Source organism: Fundulus heteroclitus, chromosome 3, assembly GCF_011125445.2.
Source record: "Fundulus heteroclitus isolate FHET01 chromosome 3, MU-UCD_Fhet_4.1, whole genome shotgun sequence".
NCBI lineage: Eukaryota > Metazoa > Chordata > Actinopteri > Cyprinodontiformes > Fundulidae > Fundulus > Fundulus heteroclitus.
This window is the reverse complement of record NC_046363.1, coordinates 43,472,613-43,498,036: the sequence shown is the minus strand read 5'-3', so window position 1 is coordinate 43,498,036 and position 25,424 is coordinate 43,472,613. Positions and strand designations below refer to the sequence as shown.

General features: G+C 43.9%; 1 protein-coding gene across 1 annotated transcript; it reads left to right on the top strand.

The window, feature by feature from the left end:
- Nucleotides 1-476: 476 nt before the first annotated feature.
- On the top strand, nucleotides 477-2,940 carry afp4 (antifreeze protein type IV). The gene is made up of 4 exons (XM_012876710.3): nucleotides 477-609; nucleotides 736-810; nucleotides 1,015-1,165; nucleotides 2,565-2,940. Exons 2-4 carry the CDS (start codon nucleotides 759-761, stop codon nucleotides 2,791-2,793), a joined length of 432 nt encoding a protein of 143 aa, XP_012732164.2. The 5' UTR covers nucleotides 477-609; nucleotides 736-758; the 3' UTR covers nucleotides 2,794-2,940.
- Nucleotides 2,941-25,424: the final 22,484 nt, after the last annotated feature.

Below are 25,424 nucleotides of genomic sequence, written 5' to 3'. Positions count from 1 at the left end.
GTAAAATCTGGACCCAAATTCAAACTCTGGTCCCAGTTCCTGTTTTTAGACTTTCTGAAGGTCAGTCACTAAAAGACTACGTCTAATTTGATGTTTCTGGCCATGATGAATGTTATGAATGTGTGATCTCCACAGATTTAATTATTTCTGAAGCAGCTGGACTGTGATTTTAATGTGTTTGACATGAAAATAAGCTGCTTTGCTCTACAAACCTTGACCTTAACCAGAAAGCTCTGCTTTTGTCAAGTGAGATGAAACCGAATCTTGAAAACCGAAGAAAACGCATCACAAAGGGGAAACGTTGCCAACAAGTATCTCTCGTGCAGCTGATTGCATCAAGCTGGAGCTGTGAGCTCCTCATGAAGAATATATTGCCTCTGTGTTCCCAGCTCATATCAGAGAGTGGACTTTGTATCCTTCTTGTGACGGACGGTGTCAAACATCAAGGTTCAGCCAGCACAGTGCTCCTTCTGACCTTTTCACGCCACATCCTCTCGCTGGAAGTGATTAGATCCTGAGTAATGATGATTAACTCATCCTGGGCGGCTATAAAAGCCTCTGACATTCAGAGAGAGGCCACCGTCAAGTCCAAGAACCCCAGGAGTTAAGGTGAGTCTCCCTCTGCTCCTATTCTAGGCTTTTAGCTCGATGATAATAGATAGGAGCGTGTTTCATGTGCAGCTGAAGGCGACGTGCTGAGCGTTGCTTACAGCCTGATCCTTTGACTGCTTTCAGGCTTGTGTCACTGCTCTGCAGCCATGAAGTTCTCCCTCGTCGCCGCTCTTCTCGTCGTGCTGGCTCTTGCCTACGGTAAGGCATATTTACAGAAATATAATCATAACTGGAGCGCATGTGGGTACGTTAAAAGCTCGTATGATTCACGTTTCAGGACAGAATGAAAAATAACAGCAGCTTTCTTCTGAAACCTGCTTCAGCCTCAGAGCTGAGGTTCATGCTTACTGTGTTAGCGGTCCAGTTAATGCTGAATTTCTGAAGGAGTTTGTTCGTCTCCAGGCTCTGAGGCCAGGGCACTGGTGAAACGTGAGGTCCAGGCCGAGGTGGACGGGATCTCCCAGGTCCTCAAGGAGATGTCCGCCAGAATCAGCACCGTCACCCAGGACATGGTGGAGAAGATGAAGGCTCTGGAGATGACCAACTCTGCCCAGTAAGAGCGCTCTACCTCCAAATATCTTTTAATCTGCCAACGCACTGGACAGTACGCTCAGGTCAAAGTCGCCTGATGACCCCGGCCAGGTTCATTACAGTCAAAGTTTTCAAACCTGATCAACAATTTTATGTGACTAACACAAAGCAGTGCAGAACTGTGAAGTGGAAGGAAAACAATCTGCACGATTTACACATTTTTATTACGGATGAAATTGCTCAGTGTTTTGAATGCATCTGTATTCAGCCTCTCTGAGCCAATAAGCTGTAGAGTCACCGTTCGCTGCACTTCAGATTCACACATCTAGAAACTGAAATCTGTGCCTCCTTTTTATGCAAAACAAATCAAACTGGGTCAGATCTGATAGAGAGGATTTAGGTCTGGAATTGAGTCCTTTACACACGCATGAATACTTTGATTTAAACCCCTGAATTGCTAAACTGACTCTCGCCGGACAGAACTACATCCATCTGGCGGGAGTCAGGTTACTGAATTGTTTGCATCTTCAACGATATTCTTGCACTCTGCTAAATCAATCTTGTATTTAACTCAGCAGAGCTTCCCCACAGCATGACGCTGCCACCACCATGTTTCAGGGTGATGTGCAGATTTTCTGTTTTCTGTGTGCAAACTACAAATTGAAATTATCGCTTCTATAAAGGTTAAATTTGTGGAGCGCGGGGCTCACAGGTTTATTTTATAGCCTTCCCCTGCTTTAAACCTCTCCACCACGTTCTCCTCATCCCTGATGCTGGTTGTTCTATAATGTTCTCCAACAAGCCTCTGAGGCCAGAAACAGAACCGCTGGATTCATACTGACATCAAATTATACAGAGGAGGACTTTATTTATTAATTAGGTGTCTTCTGATTTGTTGCATTGGATTTCATTTAGGGACGATGTAGTGAAGAGGGAAGAATACAAATATACACCTCTCTTTTTCAGATTTTTATTTTGCTAAAAAGAAAAGGTGAAAACCTTCATTCTTTTTCCTTCAGCGTCACCGTTATGCACCGCGTTTTGTTGGTCGTTCACATAAGAGTAAATAGAATGTGATATGAGGCTGTAACATGACAAAATGGGGAAAATGTAAAGGGGTGTAAATACATTTTTCAAGACGCTGTGTTCTAAAGGTCCAAGAAGAGACAATTCCCACTTTGCAAATAAGACTTTATTTTCAACGTAGCGTCTGATGTGCAGCACAGCAGCAAATCTTTGGCATCTCTAAGATATTTTGACCTAAACATGAACATATGAATGAGTCATGCATTGTTTTTACACCAAAATGATACATAGATTTAGAGTACAGCCCGCTTTGGTGAGTAAATGTTGCTTTTAACCTGACTGCACAGATTTCTTCACTTTTAAAAATGTGTCGTCTCGGTGTGGCTTCGCCTCAGGACCTACATGGAGGACAGCAGGGCTAAGATCCAGCCTCTGGTGGAGAGGGTCCAGGCCGAGGCTACCAAGCTGCAGGAGCAGGTCAAGCCCTTCATCTCCAACATCGAGGAGCAAGTCCAGCCCCTGACGGACAATTTCAACGCTCAGGTGCAGCCGCTGACGGACATGATGGAGAAGTTCCTCCAGCAGGTGATGGAGCAGTCCAAGGCCCTGCTGCCACCCCAGTGAACATCGGCAAACATCTGTCCGACAGAAACAACACCCAGAATGCACTGGAGCTTAGAATAAAGACTAAAGACTGGTGGCTGTCGTGCTTTACTGTTTCGTTTCACAGAGAGAGGCTTAAACTCCGTCATTAAAGGGATTTGAAAGTCATGAGCTTTTTTTTTTTCCTGCTTTGTGTTCAAATTCACCTCCAAACAGCCAAAAAGGTCAGACGGTAAAGTTGAACTGAAGCGCATCTGCTCACCAAAACAAAATTCAGTATCGGCTTTGCCTCTAACCTGCGGGTTATCGGGTTATTTTGTGTCAATCGTCACTCAATACACTGCAGTGTCTTATCAAACCCAGCTGAGTCCTGTCAGCAATGTGGACAACAATGTCACAATCAGATTAACTAACATTATCAGGCAGTATTGACTTCAGCGCAGTAATTAACCTGATAAAAGATAAAAAGAAACTCTGCCTGTTTCCACCAGAACACATAAAAAAGCAACAATTCATCCCCCGATGCAGCTTCAGCCCTGCAGAAGGCTTAAAAACAGAAATCCGTTCCCTTATAATGGGGTAAACAAGATTTTACGAATATGACAGAAGGCTACCAGAATCATTTATAGTGCTGGAACACTGCAAAAACGGATCTAAAAATAAGTAAAATGTTGTGTGTTTATCCTTGATTTGAGCAGGTAAATAAGATAATCTGCCAATGCAATTGGTATTTTGACCCATAAAATAAGATAATTAGACATCCTGCACCTTGAAATAAGATGATAGAGATGAGTTGTTCCTATTTTAAGTGCAAAAATCCTATTCCATTGGCAAATCATCTTATTTACCTGCTCATATCAGGGACAAATACACAAATTTTAAGAACATTTTACTTATTTCTAGTTCCGTTTTTGCAGTGAACATTTCTATATTAAACAGAAGGTAAATGCGACGCTGCTTTTATAGCCTGAACATTTCAGTTTCCTGCAGAGAATCCTCGATGTGATCGATTATGCATACGTTCAGGTGTCAAAACACTCCTTGAAAAACATTTTTTGATTGCTTTTTTTGATCAAGTTGGGCCCCTTCTGCCCAGCCGTCACTTAAGGGGACAGGGGGATTGTTTCATCGTGCTCGTGTCTCAAAGCAGGGAGGGAGACAATGACTTGTTGTCTGTCTGACCACAAAACAACAAAATCACTAGTCTTCCACGCCGCTTCTGACTTCATTTCCGACGATTTCAGTGGAAATGTCAGCCGTTTAAATGCCACTCCTCGAGACAAAGCAAGTTTTAAGACAGGGCAGCTTATGAGGAAACCTTTGCGGCGGCTCGCCTTCAAACTTTCTTCCTGCTGAAGGCCGCAGAGCGTCTTCACGGCGGGTTCTGGCAGTGGTGAACAGCCTTCTCCTTGTCCTCGCGGAGATTAAAGCAGCCCTTTCAGAAACACTCTGCTCAGACCCCACAGCGCGCTCTTTCACTCAACGTGTCACCAAGTATTCACCCTTAGCCCCGGCGGTTTGCACAACCTTCAGCGTCTCTGCTTCAAACGTCTGGCTCAGAGAGGCTGAGCGTCTGAGGACAGGACCGCGTCCCGGAGGAAGGACGGCGTGGAGGAAGCTGAGCCAGGGGTCAGCGTCAGGGTTATCTGCCAGGGAAGAACGGCTCCCATCCGAAGTTCAGCGCCGACGGTGGCCCTGAAAGCTGGAACACAGAGAAAACAGCAGCTGACAAGCCGTGCTGGCACCCAGAGCGCTGAGCTCAGCGGTCCATCGTTTACACAGCAGGAATAAATGATGCAGCAATCAGCCCATCATCTCAGATCTTTATCTAAGCCGTGCTGATGTTTCTAATCAAGTTAGATTAAAGAAAAGCTGCACACTTCCACGAATTAAGTCATATTTCAGACATAAAATGTGAAATATTTTAGATTTTCTCTGCCTGGGACGATAACATGCATAACAGCGTTAGAAGGAAGCCCTTTAGAGATGATTGTCTTCTTTCATTTTCCTGCAGCCTGCATTGATTAGTTATTGGAAGGAGCCGTACGAGGTTTCAAAATTGATCACTTTCAGCTGGAAGGATGTTTCGTCCCCTCCGTTAAGACGTCTAATCCTCTGACTAAAATGTCTGCATACGTTTAACAAATCTGCTGGAAATGCTCACGTTTAACGACATCAGTGATGATCGGTAATTTATTGCAGCAGACGCTGGAGGCAGGTGTTCCTCATTGGCACTTTGCCATTTTGTTAATGCTTTCAGCTTTCATTAGAAACGTGACACTGACGGATCTATACCGTATAATATATATACCTTATATAACCCAGAATGGGATACATGCAGTTTATGTATAGGTTTAAACTAATCTGAACTGATTCTGATTTCTGGAAATTAAACTGTCAGTAGAAATGCACCGATCAGCCAGCCAGGGATTGGAACCAGATCATTTTTGTTTGATCGGCTCTGATCCGCCATCTACATATCAGATATACCTAAAAATGTAAAATTTTTTCCTCACTCATCAAAGCATCAAAACTAAAGACAAACAGCTGCTTGTGCCAATAAAGTGTAATAAAATCAGAGAAAGGTTGGGGATATACGCTTTGATGGAGAATCTTCTCATTCCTTCCATTTTCTGTTGGGTTCAAAAACTACTCCATCAGGAAACATACATTTTCTCTTTTATGTCATAGTTCTTGGAAATTAAAACCCAAAATCGGCCAAAATCTGAATCAGGTGGGCAGACCTCAAATAAAACCGGATACTGGGAACGACCAGGAAAAGCCTGATTATGGTAGAACGCGTTTTATCATGTTTCGGGATTCTAACCGTCTCACCAGACTAAGTCTGCGTGTGTTGACCCATGCTTGATTTTTTTTCTTGCATGCATTTCTGCAGAAATTTGAGATATGATGTATATTGGTCAGTCTACAGCATGCACGATGGTAGATAAGTGCTGTTCTGTGAGTTTTAATAATAATTTATGTTGCGGTTGCGCTGAGAATTTACGTGACAGTGGAAACCAAATTTCAGATCTCAGGTTAAACATCCAATGATTTTGCAGCAATTCAGTGTTAAAACAGAAGTTGGATGTGAGTGAAAGTGGCCGACAATGACAGGTCACTATGAGACAAGCACGAGTTGAAGTGAACAAAATGTTCACTTTAATAAGAAAACCTATAGAGGAAGAAAAAAAAAACACCAACAATCTGACAACGCAAAGCTGCACGGAGCGACGCAGGAAGCACAGATTTCACTGATGGGGAAATTGTTTCCACTTACCGTTTCTGAATTGGACACCTGGGGTCATCCATGCAGGGGGTCGATGGATGGAGCACAAAATAAAACAGTTTTCTTGGCAAAAAAGGCAAGAAAGAAAACTGAAATTACATTTCTTTTTTTAAAATGTAGGCAGGCTCTCATAAAAAAGAAAAAAGATTGAGAGTTGAGGGTCTAAGATCTGCAGACCTGACGGTCACCGGTGGCCTCTACGGATGAAAAGCACGTTCTGTCTCGGCTGGCCGACGGAGAACAACTGATAGATGTGTTTTTGCTGGCACGGGTTATGTTTTTACTCAGGACTGACAGACAGACAGCCCCCATGCACACAGGTGCTATTCAAGGAAACTGTGTAAACGTGACGTCACGGAGAAAAATCTGGCCCATAGACCTTTTCCAGCACCAAAATCCCGCCCACTATATGTCGGTCATATCTTTTCCTATTTTTCCCCATTTTTCCACGTCTCTGCCTCTGTCCCTCCTCCTCTTAAGCTTTTTGTCTGCCTGTCTTTTTAGATTTATATCTTTATAAAATTCATTTCAACCAGTTTTCATGCAGCAAACCATTGGATGAGCTCAATGTTTCCGTTTTTAACTCTCTTGTTCTGCTGCCTCCCCCTCTCTCAGACTCACATGGACACAGTATAGGTTCGGCTGTCAATTCCAAATCAATACGTGTTTGTTTTTCCCCGTCCGCGCATGATTTGATTGTCTTCTCTGTTGTTTTTGTGGCTATTTTTTTTCTTTTTTTCCCCCCTTTTTCTTTTTTTAAGGCGAAACCAACAAAAACGAAGCTTACCCCAATTTTCATAGCCCTCCAATTTGGAGCGCGGCTGCTTCCCTCTAATGCTGAAACACCACTTTGTGAAATTACAGTACAATTTTGAAAAGTAGAAACAGGCAGCAGGCAATTCAGGTGCTCAGCCTCCGCAACAATAGAGCGCTGGCCTTGGTGATGGTTGCTAGGCGATGGAGGAAATACAATGGCCTCCTCTGAAACCAAAGGCCCTTAAGTGGACTGACAGGAGCGAACGCGCACACACACATCCATACATCCATACACAAACTAACGAAACGGAGCAGTGCTGGGGGAAAAGAAGCAAGCGAAGCTGTGCACCTCTCTGTGTGTGCAGCAGAAACGGACCCGCTGCCTGTTCTGGACATGAAGATTGGGCTGAACAGGCGGGAAGGAGAGGAGCCGCTCGTCTTGGGTTGAATCTGTGCGCATGCATTTGTTGAATCTATTCAAAGCACAAGTTAAGGAGCTTATTTGGCAATCCTTTGGTCAACCTGAAAGTGAAAGACGATGCTTGAGATGGAGGGATGCACTGATTAATCACAGAGTCAACATAGTCATTTATTTATTTTGTACATTTAAAAAAAAACATAACAAATGTCATAAGGAGTTGCAAAATGGCATAATATGCACGGCTTAGCAGGAGGAAATATACAACAAAGGTGCAAAACACATCAAATGGCAGTTAAATCACAGTTAAAGTCATCTCAATTTAAATGTGTGCAATTTTGCAATTGCAAATGACTACTTTGGTGCAATATTTGGCAGACTATTATGGTGCAAATGACATGCATTAACACTCTGCATACAAATAATATGTTTGCCTTTTGAAAGGACTCTAACTACTCTCGATACCCAAACCTGACCCAGATTTGGACGGCTGAAACGTTTAACCTCATGGCATGTGGTGGTGAAATCATAATGACAGAAAAGAAAGATAATAGTTAATAAAATAGAATAGCTTTTATCTATCAGTCAGATAGGTCAAATTGATTAGTGTATGTACACATGTAAGACTTTTTATTTATATATATATTTATATACTGTCCCTCTGCCTTGATCTGCCGTGAACCATATTTGTACCTTTCCTCAATTGTAGTTGTGTGTGTGTTTGGGGGGTGGGCACACTTTGAACACGCCTGTTTTAAACCAATTGGTTATGGAGCTTGTCATTGCTACTTTTTAACTGCCTGCGGCAGCTAGCTGTGCTGCTGTGGCAAATCAGCCACAGCTGCGTTCTTTTAATGTCTTTTAATTTTTCCTCTCTATTACTCTGCTTCAGATGATCTGTAACCATTTAAATAAAAAAATGTATTTATTCCTTTAGTTGAGCACTGTCATGTTTCATTTTAAGAGAGGTGAAGAGAGGAGCCTAGTCGTGTATTTTGACCATGAAAAGAAAACACAAAAAAAAAACATATATTCATCTTCATATAAACAATATAGGCCAAGCGTTCGTCTTGTTGGAGTTTTAGTCCCTTATGAGTCTGAAAAGAACTTTGCACCGGGTTAGATCAGGTAAATGTTGTCATTAGTGTCATTATAACGACTTATATGTCTCTGGGCTCCACTGCTTCTCCTTGTGTACTCACTGTGAACAAGATAGTGATCTTAGTGATAGTGATAGATAGCAAGATAGATCAAGATCGAACGTCAGGTCATGTCTTAAGTTTAATATACACAAAAGCACTTTGTTTACTAACAGATAGAGCAATAACCGTGTAAAACACAAAATTAAAATATAATAAGCCAATAGGGCACTTAATTGGGAAACCTTTGTATGCAACCAGAGTTTGTGACTAAGCCCCTTTAATAATGAAAAATAATGACTCGCAAAGTTGTTATGAAGGGAACTGGACATGGGACCGGCATGAAAGAAACATGCAGTGTAAATGCAAATGGTGCCACAAAGTCAGCAGTTTGGTGTGCTGTTGCTTACCTTACATCGGCTGTTCGCATGGCAGGCGACAGCTGTTAAAAAACAGGCAGCAAACTATTGTAATTCTTTACTATCAGGAAGTCCACAAAATGCAGTTTGAAGTCTTCAGCTGATCCAAAATGCTGCAGCAAGAGTTCTGATGAAAATCAACAAGAGGGATCATATTTGTCCTATTTTAGCTTCCCTTCATTGGCTTCCTGTTAAATCAAGAATAGAATTATAATTCTCTTTCTCACATATAAAGCCCTTAATAATCAAGCTCCATCATATATCAGAGCTCTGATTACCCCGTATGTTCCTAACAGAGCACTTCGCTCTCAGACTGCAGGTCTGCTGGTGGTTCCTAGAGTCTCTAAAAGTAGAATGGGAGGCAGATCCTTTAGCTATCAGGCTCCTCTCCTGTGGAACCAACTCCCAGTTTTGGTCCGTGAGGCAGACACCCTGTTTAATTCAATTCAATTCAATTTTATTTATATAGCGCCAAATCATGAAACATGTCATCTCAAGGCACTTTACTTTTAAGACTAATCTTAATACCTTCCTTTTTGACAAAGCTTCTAGTTAGAGTGGCTCATGTTACCCTGAGCTACCTCTATAGTTATGCTGCTATAGGCTTAGGCTGCTGGAGGACATCAGGGTCTATTTCTCTCACTCTGCTGAGTTCTCCTACTGCTCTCCAATTTGCATTATTTGTTGTTATTTTAGCTTTTAACTTTTTATTCCCTGTCATCTTCATAGAAGGTACACCTGGTCTGGTGTTCTGTTAGCTGTGACATCATCAGGGGAGGCAGATCATCCTCTATTACCATCTAACATAGAAAGTACTCCTGGGTCAATGTGAGCTTCTGTGCTTTCTGTGTCTGTGCTCTGTCTTCTCTAAGCCCCAGTGGGTGGAGGCAGATGAGCGTTCACACTGAGCCTGGTTCTGGTTCTGCTGGAGGTTCTCCTCCCTGTTAAAGGGGAGTTTTCCTCTCCACTGTCGCTTCATGCATGCTCAGTATGAGGGATTGCTGCAAAGCCATCAACAATGCAGACGACTGTCCACTGTGGCTCTACGCTCTTTCAGGAGGAGTGAATGCTGCTTGGAGAGACTTGATGCAACCTGCTGGGTTTCCTTAGAGAGGAAACTTTCTAACCAACCTGGAGGATTTGAAGGAATTTGACTTTGGAAAGAGCGTTGAGATGACATGTTTCATGAATTGGTGCTACATACTGTAAATAAAAATGAGTTGAAATTAAATCAAAAAGCCAGATATACAGCAGTACAATGGTGCTACGTTGTGAAACTTTCATTTAACTATCACTCCAGTCTCCTCACTCACTTTTCTCCAGGCTTGGCCCATTCTGGACTTGTCTCTGTAGTAATAATTGGTTGAGTCCTACAACTCAGGTCGACACTATCAACTTTTCTTCCATGTTGAATGAAAACTGCTTCATCTCTGTCGCAGTCCTTCACACGACATAACAGCCACATCTTCCTGATTGGTTGTCCTGCCGCGACAAGACAATAGTTCAGCTTTTTTAACTCCAGCCGTCGTTGCTTCACATCCATCGCAGGTGTGGTATCGCTCTGGCTTCGCTTTAATCGGCAAAATTGCATTGCATTGCGTTGCATCGGACTGAAATGGTAAATGTACAAAGAACAGAACATAAGAATAAACTAAGAAACTAAACACAAAGGAATAAACTAAACAGCCTACAGCTTAAAGAACATAAACAACTGGAAACATGGAGAAAACAAGACAAACCCAAAAACCCAAACACCCAAGGGTCATGTCAAGCAGCCACTCAATGCCTTTACCTCTGAGCAAAATGTGAAGAAATGTATGATTTCTGACAAAAATTCTTAGAAAGTCCATTTTCTCCACAGCTAGCGGAGCTTGACAGAGTTGCTCTCGTTTCAGGTGGACTAATGGGACGATATGAGGTCATATAGAGCATCACAACAGAGGTTTCATTGATTGAAGTGACATTTACAGGTGACTTTTCATGCTGCTTAATGTACTGCAGCTGGGAGGTTAATGAGCTTTTTGCCTGAACAATAGCAGGAGTGATCTTTTCCCCAGTGACTACTTCTTTAGGACTCACGCAGAATTTAGGACAGCGTGAAATCATGTTACTGGAATCATAGGCAATACTAATAGTCATAGAATGGGTTGTTAAAAGATTATTTGAGGAAAATTACTAGGTTATTTTGATCTGTTTTGAGGAATAGGGGTATTTAGAAAGGAAATGAATAGAGATAAAAGTTTAAGTAAACCTTGTGAATTTTGCAAACATATTTTTCATAGGCAAGACGTGGGCATATGTTCTGTGGGTGTGCTGGGGTTGCTGGTGTTGGTCACTCTGTGCTGTGGTTATCTGCTCGCCATTGTGTCCTAGGAGGGCGTTAGTACGGTGAATCGGGGGGTGCCACGGTGGGGTTGCAGCGTTCATGGTGGATGGGTTGTGTCCCTTCTCAGGGGTGGGTTTGCTGATTGTTGGATTAACTGTGTGGTGGGGGTTGGGCTGGTTGGTGGTCCTCTTTTGGCTGACGTAACAGTGGTGGTGATGCTATTTATTTGTGTGTCTGGGGGGGGGAGGCGAGTTGGGGGCGTTTGGCTGCAAGTGCCCGCTGCCTGCAGCAGGGTGGGTTATTCCCATCTTGGTGAGGGGTTGGGGGTTTTGTGGTGTGTTGACTGAGGTGATGTTGCATGCGTTGACCCCTTACTGTTGTGTTGTGCTGTGTGGTGGGGGAGTGTCCAGTCTTGGGTTGGTTTGGGGCTCAGGCCGTCTGCTCTCCCCCACCCGGGTGAAGGGGATCACCTCTTGGGTTGGCGCCTCATTCTGCCGGTGAGTTGGTGGTTCTCCATGTCCAGAGGTGGATGCTCAGGTGTGTGCTGGGTCACTCCTGATGGGTGTTTGGTGTGGAGTCCAGAGCTCGGACCCCTTGGCTCTGTCGGGTCACTGCTGGGGGGCAGCGTGCTCTTGGATCTCGGGTCTCTGGGCCCATCGCTGGATCTGTTCTCGCATAGCTGGCAGCCAGCGGAGTCCATGGGCTCGTCGTTGCAGCACCCTGGGACTTTTGCACTTTGACTGCTGGTATTTCCTGGGCCTCTCCTCTGCTCTTCTCTGGGATGGTCCTTCTTCAGCTCCCATGATGTGGTGGCCCTTTTGGATGTTCTGGGCCCCTGGTCTCCCCGGTGTCTGCCTTAGCACCCTGGGGGGCGGGTCTTTGAGCTTTTCTTAATAGAAAAACCTTACATACACAACTACACTCTCAAACACCCACAGATATTTGGCTCCAGGTGCTTACAGATACACTTCTATGCAGATATACCTATAATTAGCTTTAGCTACCACTAAATTGAATTAAATAGTACTGCGTAATTTTCAGTGATGTTATCATAGGCGATGATTGTTTGTACCTGCGATACTCTTTCAATTTGTTCTGTTGTTCCTTATCTCTCATGTTCTGCAGGTGTAGAAGCAGACTCTAAAGATGTTATGTTTTATTGTTTTTATCCTCTACTCTATTTTTGTCACCCTCTCTTTTTGGCCTCACTTTTCTCTCTTACTTTCTTTTTCTTTTTCCTTTCCATTTCTGTGTTTATTGAACTTGAAATAATCCCAAAACAATGTCCAATAAAGTTTCTTTTTGCATGAGTATCAAGCGGTGCAATATAACAAAAGCAGTAATACTCCTCTTGTGAAAGTAAATCTTTTGGGCTCTTTTTGGCACTAAATTCTGAAAAAAAATATTAAAAAAATGCTGCTGCATAATAGGTTCACAAAGGAGCATTATCGTGTTTCTCCCAAAAGCTGTTTTTAAAACCACCGCTGCTCCCAACAAACTCAATGGGTTGCTTACATCCCAGCATCTTTTTTGTTTGTGTAAATAGTTTGTTGGTGTTTGTGAGGCATAACGATGCATGCACGTTTCATACACTTTCGGTTCACCCTATAATAGGCTGCACATTTAATTGAATCTGAGTATGCTATTTTTGAAAACTACACTATTCCTTATTTGCTGCAGATGCATCTGAATTTCCCCACTGTAGGACAATAAAGATTATATTCTATTATATTCTACAGGATAAAAATGTTTTGAAAGGATTTATTATACTCTCATATTTCCACATCACAAATCCCTGACATTTTAATTCAGCGTGTGTATGCCTTTAAAAATCACTGCATGTTGATCTGTTGGTTTATTTTGATGTAAAAACATGTATGATGGACCCTATAGTCGTATGTCCCAAACACTCATCGCATGTTTTCCATGAAGTCCTAATAAAATAGGCTTCTACCTGAAATAAACGGTCCCACAAAAACTCTTAATTTCTATTTTTTATTTTCATTGCTTCGTTCATATTTCACCAGACAATGTTTCCAGCAATAATGTCATGACTAAATAAATAAAATGCACTAAATAATGGATTAAAAACAAACCTGTTGTTCCTCTTTTGGGGGATTTGGGATGAAGCATTTTATTTTTAGTGACCACACAAATACAGATCGCCCGTCTGAACAAACTGGATTTGCATTCAGAAGTTTCATTGTGCTTGTTTGCATTCAGGCAAACACTGAGTATTCCTCTCCTTTATGTTGTATTACTCTTCAGCTCAGTTTATGTCCCTTACACAGAGTCCGCTTTAAAATGTGCTTCTTTTTTTCTTTTTTATTTGAGCAACAGATTTTTTTTTACAATTTGGCAAATAGCCGAAAATGATGCCTAAAAGGAGTAGGCAGAAGTAAAAAGCTTATTTGCGCCTATCCCCTTTTCATATTAAAAATTGGTACCATGTAATACATAAACACACAGATTATTTAAACGTATCCCTTCTCCACTACTCAATCAACAGTCCCAGCAAACATGCATGTCTTTAAAATGACACAATTAAATTATTTGTGCTTATTGTCCGGGCCCGACGCAGTAGATTTAGACATGTAAAATTATCATCTATTTATTAAGAAGAGGACATCAAAACATTTATTTTTTTTGTGTTTTCCTTTTTGCATTTTTTCCCTGTTTTTCATTAGATGCTGTTGTGAAAAAAAATCAGGTTAATATTTCTATATTGCTTAAGAAATGAATTAAAAGGAGGTGCCATAAAGAAGGAGAAATGTGTTCATTTCCCAGCTATTAAAAATGGTTCTTTGTTGCAGAGCTCAGGGCACAAATGTGTGATTTTCTTCTGTCTCCTACAGAAACAATGAGCCCAGCAGCAAACCGAAGTCAAATTGCAGTAGAGCGTTGAGAAAAAAAAAATAGCTTTTCTGGGGAGAAGGAATTGCTGCTGTACAACACTTTTCTACTGTTCTTTTGTTATAGCCACACTATGGCAGGAGGTGTTTGACTGACTGAAAGTGATCATTTAGCATAAAAAGAATGCATTATGGTCATTTTTCCCCACGTCCTACCATGCGGTTACCTCCTGAAGGGTTTGTCTGCAGGTCAAACATGAGCGCGTGGGTGAAAATAACATCATTAAATGTATATTGTGTGGGGCTATATGAGATACCTTTCAGGGAAATTAGCTTTATTAAATCAACAAATGATGTATTCAAGAACAAACAGACCAATGGCAATGTCTTTATTTCTTCAACAATAGGGTCACGATTTGGAGGTGCAGCTTGGGTAATTACAGCCAGGCAATTTGAGCGTCGGGGCCACACCATAAACACGGAGCGGTAGAATGAGTGGTCCAGCACACGCTGACCTTTCTCTTTTTTCTTCCTTTTTTTGATTATTTTTAACAACCCTGAAAATACTAAGAAGGCTAGCATTTCTGAAGTACTCCGCTTCCCTCCCATCAATCTCATATCCCCCTACACATCTCCCTCATCTACTGGAGAGAAACTGAAGCACCACTTCAAGGCAGCGCTATTATTTGCTCCTTTCGGGGCCCGGCCCCTGAAGTACTGCACTCAGTTAGGACCAGTAATGTAGATTCCATTTTAGCTGCTATTAGGCCTCATCCGTTAAAGCAGACCTGCTTGTTCGTTTGTCCTCCTCTCCTCCCTCCATCCTGCCGCTGCAGATGTTCCCATCCACCTTGTTTTTTTATATTCCGCCATCCCTGCACACATCTTCCTATCTCCCCCTCGGCCCTCCACCCGTCTGTCCCCTGTGTCCCGTCCTGTTATCTCTTCCTTCTTCTTCCTGCTCTTCCTCCATCTACTTCTACTTCTCCGCACCCCCCCCCCATCCCCAGCTTTGCCCCAGGGGAGCACTGCAAACTGCTTATTCAACAACCGGCTGCCATGAAGATATGTAATGACATTTTCAGAGGCAAAGAGGCCTGTGTGGTTTTTAATTCATATTTAATGGCTGTCAGGCTAAATAGCCCACTATCCTAAGTGGGAGAGAGGCTGCTGCTCTTCCACTTAAGACTGAGAGTCGTCTGCCTGTGGATGTTTGCCGGCTGCTCAGGGATGCTGCTCCCGCTGTTGGCCCACTCTGTTTGTTTGCTTTATGGAAACATTAAAGTCCAGGACAGAGCTGCTGATGGGGGCTCAGGCACCAATAATCATTTTACAGGAAGTAAATAATGACAAACATTATTTCAATATCAGAGCAATCAGGCCTGCCCTTAAGAGGTTTTATTATTATTTTTTTTTTTGTAAAAATATAAGTCAAATAATATGATATTTAATTTAAAAGCATCTTATTGAAAAATTATCATTGTTACATATTACACTTTTATATGTATTATTAAGTATGTATTTGCTCCCTGATTCAGGTTTTGTGTCACATGAGAGGCTTCAGATCACCAACATTTAATAACCAGAGTAAATACAAAACAAACGATTTGAAACAACGATTTCCTCATTTAACAGATCAACTTTGTCCAAACCAATCAGGTCTAATGCGAGATTGGATATAGGTCTATTTTTAAATCATAAATTAACAGCAATGAAACACATTTTTTAGTTAAATTTCCCAAGTCACAGCAAGCCTGATAACAGCGTGATCTGTAAAATTAAGCAGTAAATTAAATACCTCCTGTCTGACAACACAAAATAGGCAAAAACATAAAAAAAACAGTAACTTTGACGTTTAGCAGCCTGGTAAGGGCTACAAAGACATTTCTAAGGCTTTGGGACCCCAGAGAACCACAGTGGGAGACATTATTCACAAATGGAGAAAACCTGGAGCAGCGGGGAACCTTCTTAGGAGTCGCTAAAATGACTCCATGTTCAACAGCAACCAGCAAAATTTAAAGCGCTGCTGGCCTCGCTTGCCTCAGTAAAGCTTAGAGTTCACGGTTCAGCAATAACACAGGCCCAGAACCACTGCTGACCCACATGAACACAGACTCTCATCTCACATTTGTAATAAATAAATAAATAATCGAATATCCTGATGTTCTATGATATTTTTGGGAAATTATTTTAAACAAGGCAAAAGTGGGACATTTTTGGAATGTTTTCGTCACGCTGAAAGCCACATATGGTGGCGATGATGTGATGGTCTGGGGTTGCTTCGCTTCTTCTGAATCTGAATCTGGACAATCCAAAAAAGGTTAAAATAAATAAATAAAACAACTGGACTTCTGTCCTGAAGCTGAAGATGTTTTGCTTCCCATCCAGGAAGCTTTCTCAGTTCAAAATGCTCGGAGTAGCGTGGAGCTCTAAGCTAGTCCTGGATGGGAAGAAAAACATCTTCAGTCCAGCTGTTTTATTTTTTAACCTTTTTTGGATTGATCATGACCGGGATGACTGAGAATCTTCACCAACATATTCTGGGTCTGGAGAAGAAAGAAAATTCTGGGATGTTTGCTACTTCAGTATTATTACACGTTGTCCTGTTTTTTCTGTCTCTGATTGCATCTTTGTCTTACAACAGAAAACTGCCACCTAACAGTAGTCAAAAAATGCAATTAACGTGTCCTGATGCATCTCAACAATCCAGGTAGAAAAAGACTGAAACCTGAGAAGAAATGAAACGTTTCAACAGAGAAGAACTGGTTCCAGAGGACCTATCCACTTTCTTTCTTTTTCTTTTGTATAATTAATATGCTGTTAATGATTTAATCATTATTATAATATTCATTACTGTAGAATTGATGGAGAAGCTACATGTGTTTGCAGATATAGTCAGTCCATTTTTTTTCAGGTCACCCTTCCAATGTCTGACATTAGCTGCTAATGTTCTTTCTTTACGGCACGTTTTGCACTCCATGTCAACGAAAATAAGGGTTGCCACATTCAACCTAAAGTCACGAGCAAATGTTGACCAAGTATGACGCTTAGAATGAGTAAATGCACAAGTTTAATTTGATTTGTATTTTGGGTTGAAATAAATGTGTGGGCTAAATGTAAGAAAAATAAAATAATTCCACGTTGCTGTGTCCAAGCAGAGCTGCAGGCGAGGAGCTTCTCCAGGGTCTCTCACCATGAGGTCTTTGTTTTCTCCATGCTGCTTGATTCCACGAATCCCTCTGAGAGCAAACGTGAACTCTCAGCAGGCTTCGTGTTTCTCGCTCGCACACTGCAGCCACGGATAGCGGCTCATTTTTGCAGATCTTACTCGTCTTCTTAATTTCAGCCTGTTGTTAGGCGCACCGTAGCAACACTGAGGAGCCTTGCTTTTTATTGGCTGTAATTGCAACTTGTGATGGCTTCTCTGTTTGGATTGATGCCCACAGTGACGGACGCCCTGAACAAAACCAGAGTCTCCTCTGAATTGACCTAGTCTGTAGTTTTTGCACCAGCTCAGTGTATTTAGGAACTATTATTATTTAAAGGGACAGAATGGCAGCATTTGCAGCTGATCTCAGGATTTCACTAACAGTTCTTCTTCTGTAGTTTTATTGCTCAGTTTCCGTTACAGAGCAACTGTGAGTACGTCTTAAAGCCACAGGAAAAGGGGCAAATATAGGTTGTTTGCTTAAAGCCCATGGATGTATCAGTTGTTCAGACATAGCGGGGCAGTGTAAGGCTTTTTCAGACAATAAAAAGAGAGCGGCTCAGAATGAAAACTACTCCCACTTCTGGGTCTCTCTTTAAAAACAACATGAATGCGCAGTGTTTCTTTTTCTTCTCCCACTCACAATCGCTTCCTTTCCTCAGATAAAAGCTGTCCAATCTCTGGTCAAAATGCCTCAGTAAAAATAATTCAGGCACAGCGGAAAAGATGAAATATTTAAATCCGTAACGATACCTCTTTTTTTTTGCATGGAAGCATGAACTCTTGATTTTTCCAGCGGCAGACCAACGCTCAGTCGATGTCTGAGGCCGGACACCATCCTGGGAGGAAAGTCACTGGTTCTAAAGCTTCAATTGTGCTTATTAAGTTTTCCACAACCGTCTGGAAAATGTTGGTTATTTAGAATTGATTTCTTCCCGCATGAGAGTTTCTGTGGGGTCTCTTAAGCGAGGCAACGCAGAAAAAGCCCCAACACAGCCAGAAACACACTCTAAAAGCTCAAAGAGAATGTGGCATTCATCGGCTGATTTGTAATAATTACATGGCAGGCACAAATTAAATCCTCAAGGACCATTTATCATTTTAGATTGAACCTTCGGCCTAATATTTGTCTCAGCGGGGGGCTCGGAACAAACGTCTTGGACCTTTATGAAACAAAGCGATGACCTGACTTTTTGGAACGGCTCAAAAGTAATCATAGGGGTCTAACGAGAAGTCTACCACACTCAGCCGCACACCATAATGCAATCATGTTCATTAAGTTGTCATTGATTAAGTGTTAGTTAAGGTTAATTAGAGAGAGAGAAAAGAGCCCCAGACTTCCAGTGACATTTCCTCAACCATTTCAGAAATATCAGCACAGGCTCCAGTCTGCATGTGAAGGCCGACGGATGTGCAGCCCTGCAGCCAAAGCTTTAGCAGCGCGTCGTGCAGCAGCAGCATCATCAGCAGCATTAAGTCATCGTCATGAAACAATAGAGCAGGGGCACAACATCAGCGCTACTACAAAATATCGATGCCCCGCGTAGCTTTTCTTTTTTCTTTTTTTTTTTTTCCTGAGTGGGGTCCAGGCGCTGAAATGTAAATAAATCTATCATGGCGAGGAGCTGCGAGCTCCAGTTACCACTCCGAACAATCAAGAGGCTTTTCATGCTGCCCTGGAGGGCCATTCGTGTAACGCTATCACAGTGGAGAGAGTCACAAATCATGGGCTCTGCTCTGCTGTGGACGCCCGGCTCTGCTCCTTTTATTTTACGTTCCTTTCCTTCTCGTTTTTTTTTTCCTAGCACCACTTCTGTTATTATTGTTTTTTTCTCTCTCTCTATCTCTCTGTCTCAAAGCTTTTAGTGAATCCCATAGATAAAACAAAACCCCAGAGAATTAGAAATATTTGTCTTGTATTTTTAAGTAGCATATTTTGATTAAAAACAGGATCTTAACGGAGCCATCTTTCAGCACGGAACGTTATTTGTGTTGTACAGTCTATAAAATTGAAAAACAGACAAAAAAAAAAAGAATAATCTCTTCATTAAATTTAAAAAGTGTAACAATTAGAGTGATCCTTTGGAGGAGCACAGAAAAAGATAATTTTATGGGGCATTTTTTCATATAATTTGAAAGCATGACAAACTGCTTTATGGAGATAAAAAACAAACCGTAACAACCTATTGAAAACAGTACAGCTGCCAACCATCATTACTAGTGCTGCTAATTAAAGTAAATGGAAAAAAATGATGGCTGAAGACGTTTAGGAAACGCCACAGCTGTCCTGCTGTCATAAAATCCTAAACAACCTGCACAAATCTAAATACATTCATTTTAATGTCATTTTAAAGGAGATAATGTGATTAGTACTACTCCTTCTACAATTAATACTACTAATAATGTGCCTTTAAAGGACTGAATAGTGCATATATATGTAGATGAGCGGTGTGTAATTCACAGTGCTCCGCTGTTTCAGGACACGGAAGGTTACTTTTGCCACAACGTTCATTTATTTTTATATCAAAGGATCAACTGTCCACCAGCGATGACTGAAATTATACTCCACAAATTTCCACTAAGGGGTCAAATAACTCTTAGCCCAGTTAATCAGAAAGCGAGTGAAGACATCAGTTTAGTATCAGGAGGCAAGTGATGCGGCAGGAGCTGCATGGGGCTGAGTTACGTTATCATCGGGTCATTGCTGCCATATTTGAGTCATATTTGCGTAAATCCTGTAGCAGCGGCCCGTCCGCATGCTGTGATGGAGCTCAGCAATAATGCTGCAGCTTAATTCAACGTGTCCAAAATCATCTGGTTGGAAATCTAATTGTGTTTTCTTCACAGTCAAGTTTGTGATCCTGGAGGATTGTTTTGTTTTTTTAAGGTAATATATCTTCCTACACCGATAAAAGGAAAGGCAGGTCAGCTACAGTGTGGTGAGGGTATAAGAAACCTAAGAACCCATCAAGAATCATTTGGACAGCTGGGTCAGAACTGTCAAAATGAATGTCGACGTTTGCTTTGAAACATTTGTCTAATTTTTGTGTGGTGTTCCTGCAAGAGGTTAGTTCAGGGTTTCTGTGTCCTGCTTTGCTTAATTTCTTCTTTAAGGGTGTTTTTCTTGCTGTCCAGCTTGGTTGGACCTGGCCCAGAACCAGCAGCCTGCCAGCCGGGGCGACCTTCTGGCCCAAACAGCAGCTGGGAGGCAGGTGTGGGAACGGCATGAGTGAAAATCCAGGAGCTCAGTTCTTCCTTTGGTGGTGGTTCTGGTGCTGAAAGCTGATGGATCCAGGAGACCATGACTTTAAACTTTAACTGCTGCTTTTTACCGTCTCAGATAGGATAAATGTAGAGTTTAGGATAAAATAAGAATACAAAACTCCTCCAGGTTACTGAGAGACCCGTGTTACACTTTAAAGTGTCTTCCCTCTTCTTTTAAAAGTAGTTTATTTCCCATAATTAAATCCTTATTGTGTGTGTCTTAGTTAATAATTTATTTATATCAATTTATTCATATGGCACCAATTAACAACACACGTCATCTCAAAGCACTTTACAAAGTCTAAATTATACAGACAGATCGGTCAAAAAGGTTTCTATCAAAGGAAACTCAGCAACAATTGCTAGTTTCAGCTCATTTCTAACATAATATTTAACTGAAGTGTTCCTTTCAGTGTTGTTGCTTCATAAAATTTCATCCTAAAAATATAGAGATTTTCTTTCTGATGATAAAGATCACTTAATGGAGAGGAGCGGCTGGAGGGAATGCTGTAAAGTGAAGGCTGAGATGCTGTGGACATGTGAAGAACGTTCTGGACAAACAACGATGCTGAATATGAATCTGTCAGGCAGGATGAAAACAAGGGAAATTCATAAATTTAGCGCCATGATGGAGAAGGTCAGCCAGGAAACAGGTTGGGCTGAAGGCGGAGGATCCTCTTTGAATAAAATAAAAACTTTTCACTCTGTGCTGAAATAAGGAAAAAGGATGGATGCTGCGGATGTCAAAGACCTTTGACTTCTTGTTCCTGATGGCTGGCCCTATCCGACGCAGCAGAGAAAATGAATGACTGCAAGATAAAGGCGAGGCATCTGTTGTTAGTGATGAGCTGAAAACCGAACTAAACTGATGGAAACACATCCGATGAAAGGGATGTTTATCCCTCCTGCTCTGTTTCAAAGAGAAAATCAGAGAATGGAAAACCCAAAACCAGAAAAAGAAAAAAAAAACAACAACAACAACAACATTTGGCAACTCCAGCAGAAATGTTCAAGTTTGCCAAAAACTGATTCAACTTTCCTGCAATGAGAAACAAGTGGCACCAAATCCCATTAGCTCAGCCCTCACAGCACAATGCCAGAGAGCCAGCTGTTTGTGTTGTTCACCCCACTCCAATCCTTTGTGGTGGAGAAATGGATTTGCTTTTAAAGACAGCAGGCTCTTTTGAGAAAAAAACTCACTAGATCGGACTAAAATGGTGCATGTAGGTGTTGGGGTTTTGTTCGGAGGTGAGAAAGAAGGTTTTGGCAGCCTCTGAATCATTGGTATTGATCGGCCATCTCACAGAACCCTCCTGTACGCGTCTTATCAATTAAGAAACCCAGACTTTAGTTTTTGTTTTCTGCCCATTTCACGGAGACAACTTTGCTTTGGACGAGCGTGTCGTCTTATTTAGAACCTCTCCAGAAATAACATCTGTTGCTGCTCGTGCTCCTGGAGCGACGCTGCCTTCGTTCCCTGATCAATGGTGGTCTGAGCCGCTCATCGATCCGTCTGGGTCAAGTTCTGGGACTGCTGTCTTCATGTCCACAGAGAGTGGAAAGGTGACACGGGTCACAGGTGACAGTTAGTCACAGCAGGAGGTTAATGTGAACTATGAAAACATGACATGCTGAATCATTTAATATCTTGAGGTTTTCGCCAGCAGGGGGCGACACCGAGCATTACAGACAGAAAGCAGGCAGCAGGCCGGAAAGCTTCATCTGATCACTGCTTCCAGAGTGAAAAACCAGTCCTGTTGTTTGAAGATATATAAATATGTTTCAAATAAAATTAATTTGATTAGGATTGTTATTTATTTTCTGGAAGATGTGAAACAAAAAACCAGAGGTGGGGGCAGAATAGCCAAAAACTGTACTCAAGTAAGAGTAGCACTACTTCAATATATTTTTTACTCACGTAAAAGGAAAAAGTAATCAGCCAGGAAATGACTCAAGTAAGAGTGAAACAGTATTCAGTTAGAAGGCTACTCAAGTACTGAGTAACTAATTATAACAGCTGATGATTTAATATTTAGAAATTATATAATGGGACAGACAAAAATGTAAGGTTATGTGCAAATTGTGGTATTTTAAAGACAAAAAATAAAAAAAACTATACAAAGAATGACATAATTAAACTTGAAATCATTACTTACAGCAGTTAATACTTATACAGTATAGTTAGAACAGTGTAAAGTACTTCCAATGACAATATCTACTGTTTACTGTACGTTCATCTGACCTCTAAAAGTATGTATGAGCTCAGCAGGTAGAAAATAACATTAAAATAACAATTAAGATGTACAAATAAGAAGTCTCACTGTAACATAAACTCCAGGTTTTTCTCTCTCTGGTCCATTTTTGGTTAAAACAAGTCTGTACAACCTCTGCACAGTAGCGGCCACATATAAAAATTTTCTGCTGATACAATCATCAAGTCGTGAGGTTACAGGGAGCAGAACAAAAGAAAGTGGAGGATTTGAAGTACTTTGGGTCAACCGTCCAGAGCGATGGCGAGTGTGGAAGAGAGGTGAAGAAACATGTCCAAGCAGGTTTGAACGGGACAAAAGAGTCAGGAGGAGGAGGAAAGGAAAGGTGGTGAGACCAGGGATGACGTCTGTTTTAGAGACAGAGACACTGATAAGGAGACAGGAGGTAGAGCAGGAGGCAGGAGAGAGGAAGATGTTGAGGTTTCCTCTGGGAGCAACGAGGATGGAGAGGATCAGGATCAGAACATCAGAGGGACGGCTCATGGTAGATGAGAGAGTGAGAACATCTTTAGAAGGACGTTGAGGCTGGAGCTGCCAGGCAAGGGGACAAGAGGAAGACCCTAGAAGAAAATGTATGAGTGAAATTAAAGAAGACATGTAGTCAGAGTCTAGAGTTAGACTTCCTGATCCATGTGTGCATCAGAGGAACAATGTTGGTTAAAACTAAATGTCTCTCCTCTGATGACCTACCTCCGTGCAGGCCGTATGGCGGTAGTAGGGCGTATGGCGGTAGCAGGGCGTATGGCGGCAGCAGGGCGTATGGCGGCAGCAGGGCGTATGGCGGCAGCAGGGCGGCAGCAGGGCATATGGCGGCAGCAGGGCATATGGCGGCTGCAGGGCATATGGCGGCAGCAGGGCGTATGGCGGCAGCAGGGATTTTGGGGGCAGCAGGGCGTATGGTGGCAGCAGGGCGTATGGCGGCAGCAGGGCGGCAGCAGGGCGTATGGTGGCAGCAAGGCGTATGGCGGCCGCAAGGCGGCAGCAGGGCGTATGGCAGCAGCAGGGTGTATGGCGGCAGCAGGGCGTATGGCGGCAGCAGAGTGTATGGTGGCAGCAGGGCGGCAGCAGGGCGTATGGTGGCAGCAAGGCGTATGCCGGCAGCAGGGCGTATGGCGGCAGCAGGGCGTATGGCGGCAGCAGGGCGTATGGCGGCAGCAGAGTGTATGGTGGCAGCAGGGCGGCAGCAGGGCGTATGGTGGCAGCAAGGCGTATGCCGGCCGCAGGGCGGCAGCAGGGCGTATGGCGGCAGCAGGGTGTATGGCGGCAGCAGGGCATATGGCGGCAGCAGGGCGGCAGCAGGGCATATGGCGGCAGCAGGGCGTATGGCGGCAGCAGGGCATATGGCGGCTGCAGGGCGTATGGCGGCAGCAGGGCGTATGGCAGCAGCAGGGCGGCAGCAGGGAGTTTGGTGGCAGCAGGGCGTATGGCGGCAGCAGGGATTTTGGGGGCAGCAGGGCGTATGGTGGCAGCAGGGCGTATGGCGGCAGCAGGGCGTATGGCGGCAGCAGGGCGGCAGCAGGGCGGCAGCAGGGCGTATGGTGGCAGCAAGGCGTATGCCGGCTGCAGGGCGGCAGCAGGGCGTATGGTGGCAGCAAGGCGTATGGTGGCAGCAGGGCGTATGGCGGAAGCAGAGTGTATGGTGGCAGCAGGGCGTATGGTGGCAGCAGGGCGGCAGCAGGGAGTTTGGTGGCAGCAGGGCGTATGGCGGCAGCAGGGATTTTGGGGGCAGCAGGGCGTATGGTGGCAGCAGGGCGTATGGCGGCAGCAGGGCGGCAGCAGGGCGGCAGCAGGGCGGCAGCAGGGCGGCAGCAGGGCGTATGGTGGCAGCAAGGCGTATGCCGGCCACAGGGCGGCAGCAGGGCGTATGGTGGCAGCAAGGCGTATGGTGGCAGCAAGGCGTATGGTGGCAGCAGGGTGTATGGCGGCAGCAGAGTGTATGGTGGCAGCAGGGCGTATGGTGGCAGCAAGGCGTATGGTGGCAGCAGGGCGTATGGTGGCAGCAAGGCGTATGGTGGCAGCAGGGCGGCAGCAGGGAGTTTGGTGGCAGCAGGGTGTATGGCGGCAGCAGGGCGTATGGCGGCAGCAGGGCGGCAGCAGGGAGTTTGGTGGCAGCAGGGTGTATGGCGGCAGCAGGGCGTATGGCGGCAGCAGGGCGGCAGCAGGGCATATGGCGGCAGCAGGGCGTATGGCGGCAGCAGGGCGTATGGCGGCTGCAGGGCGTATGGCGGCAGCAGGGCGTATGGCGGCAGCAGGGCGGCAGCAGGGAGTTTGGTGGCAGCAGGGCGTATGGCGGCAGCAGGGATTTTGGGGGCAGCAGGGCGTATGGTGGCAGCAGGGCGTATGGCGGCAGCAGGGTGTATGGCGGCAGCAGGGCGGCAGCAGGGCGTATGGTGGCAGCAAGGCGTATGCCGGCCGCAGGGCGGCAGCAGGGCGTATGGTGGCAGCAAGGCGTATGGTGGCAGCAGGGCGTATGGCGGCAGCAGAGTGTATGGTGGCAGCAGGGCGTATGGAGGCAGCAAGGCGTATGGTGGCAGCAAGGCGTATGGTGGCAGCAGGGCATATGGCGGCAGCAGGGCGTATGGTGGCAGCAAGGCGTATGCCGGCCGCAGGGCGGCAGCAGGGCGTATGGTGGCAGCAAGGCGTATGGTGGCAGCAGGGCGTATGGTGGCAGCAAGACGTATGGTGGCAGCAGGGCGTATGGTGGCAGCAAG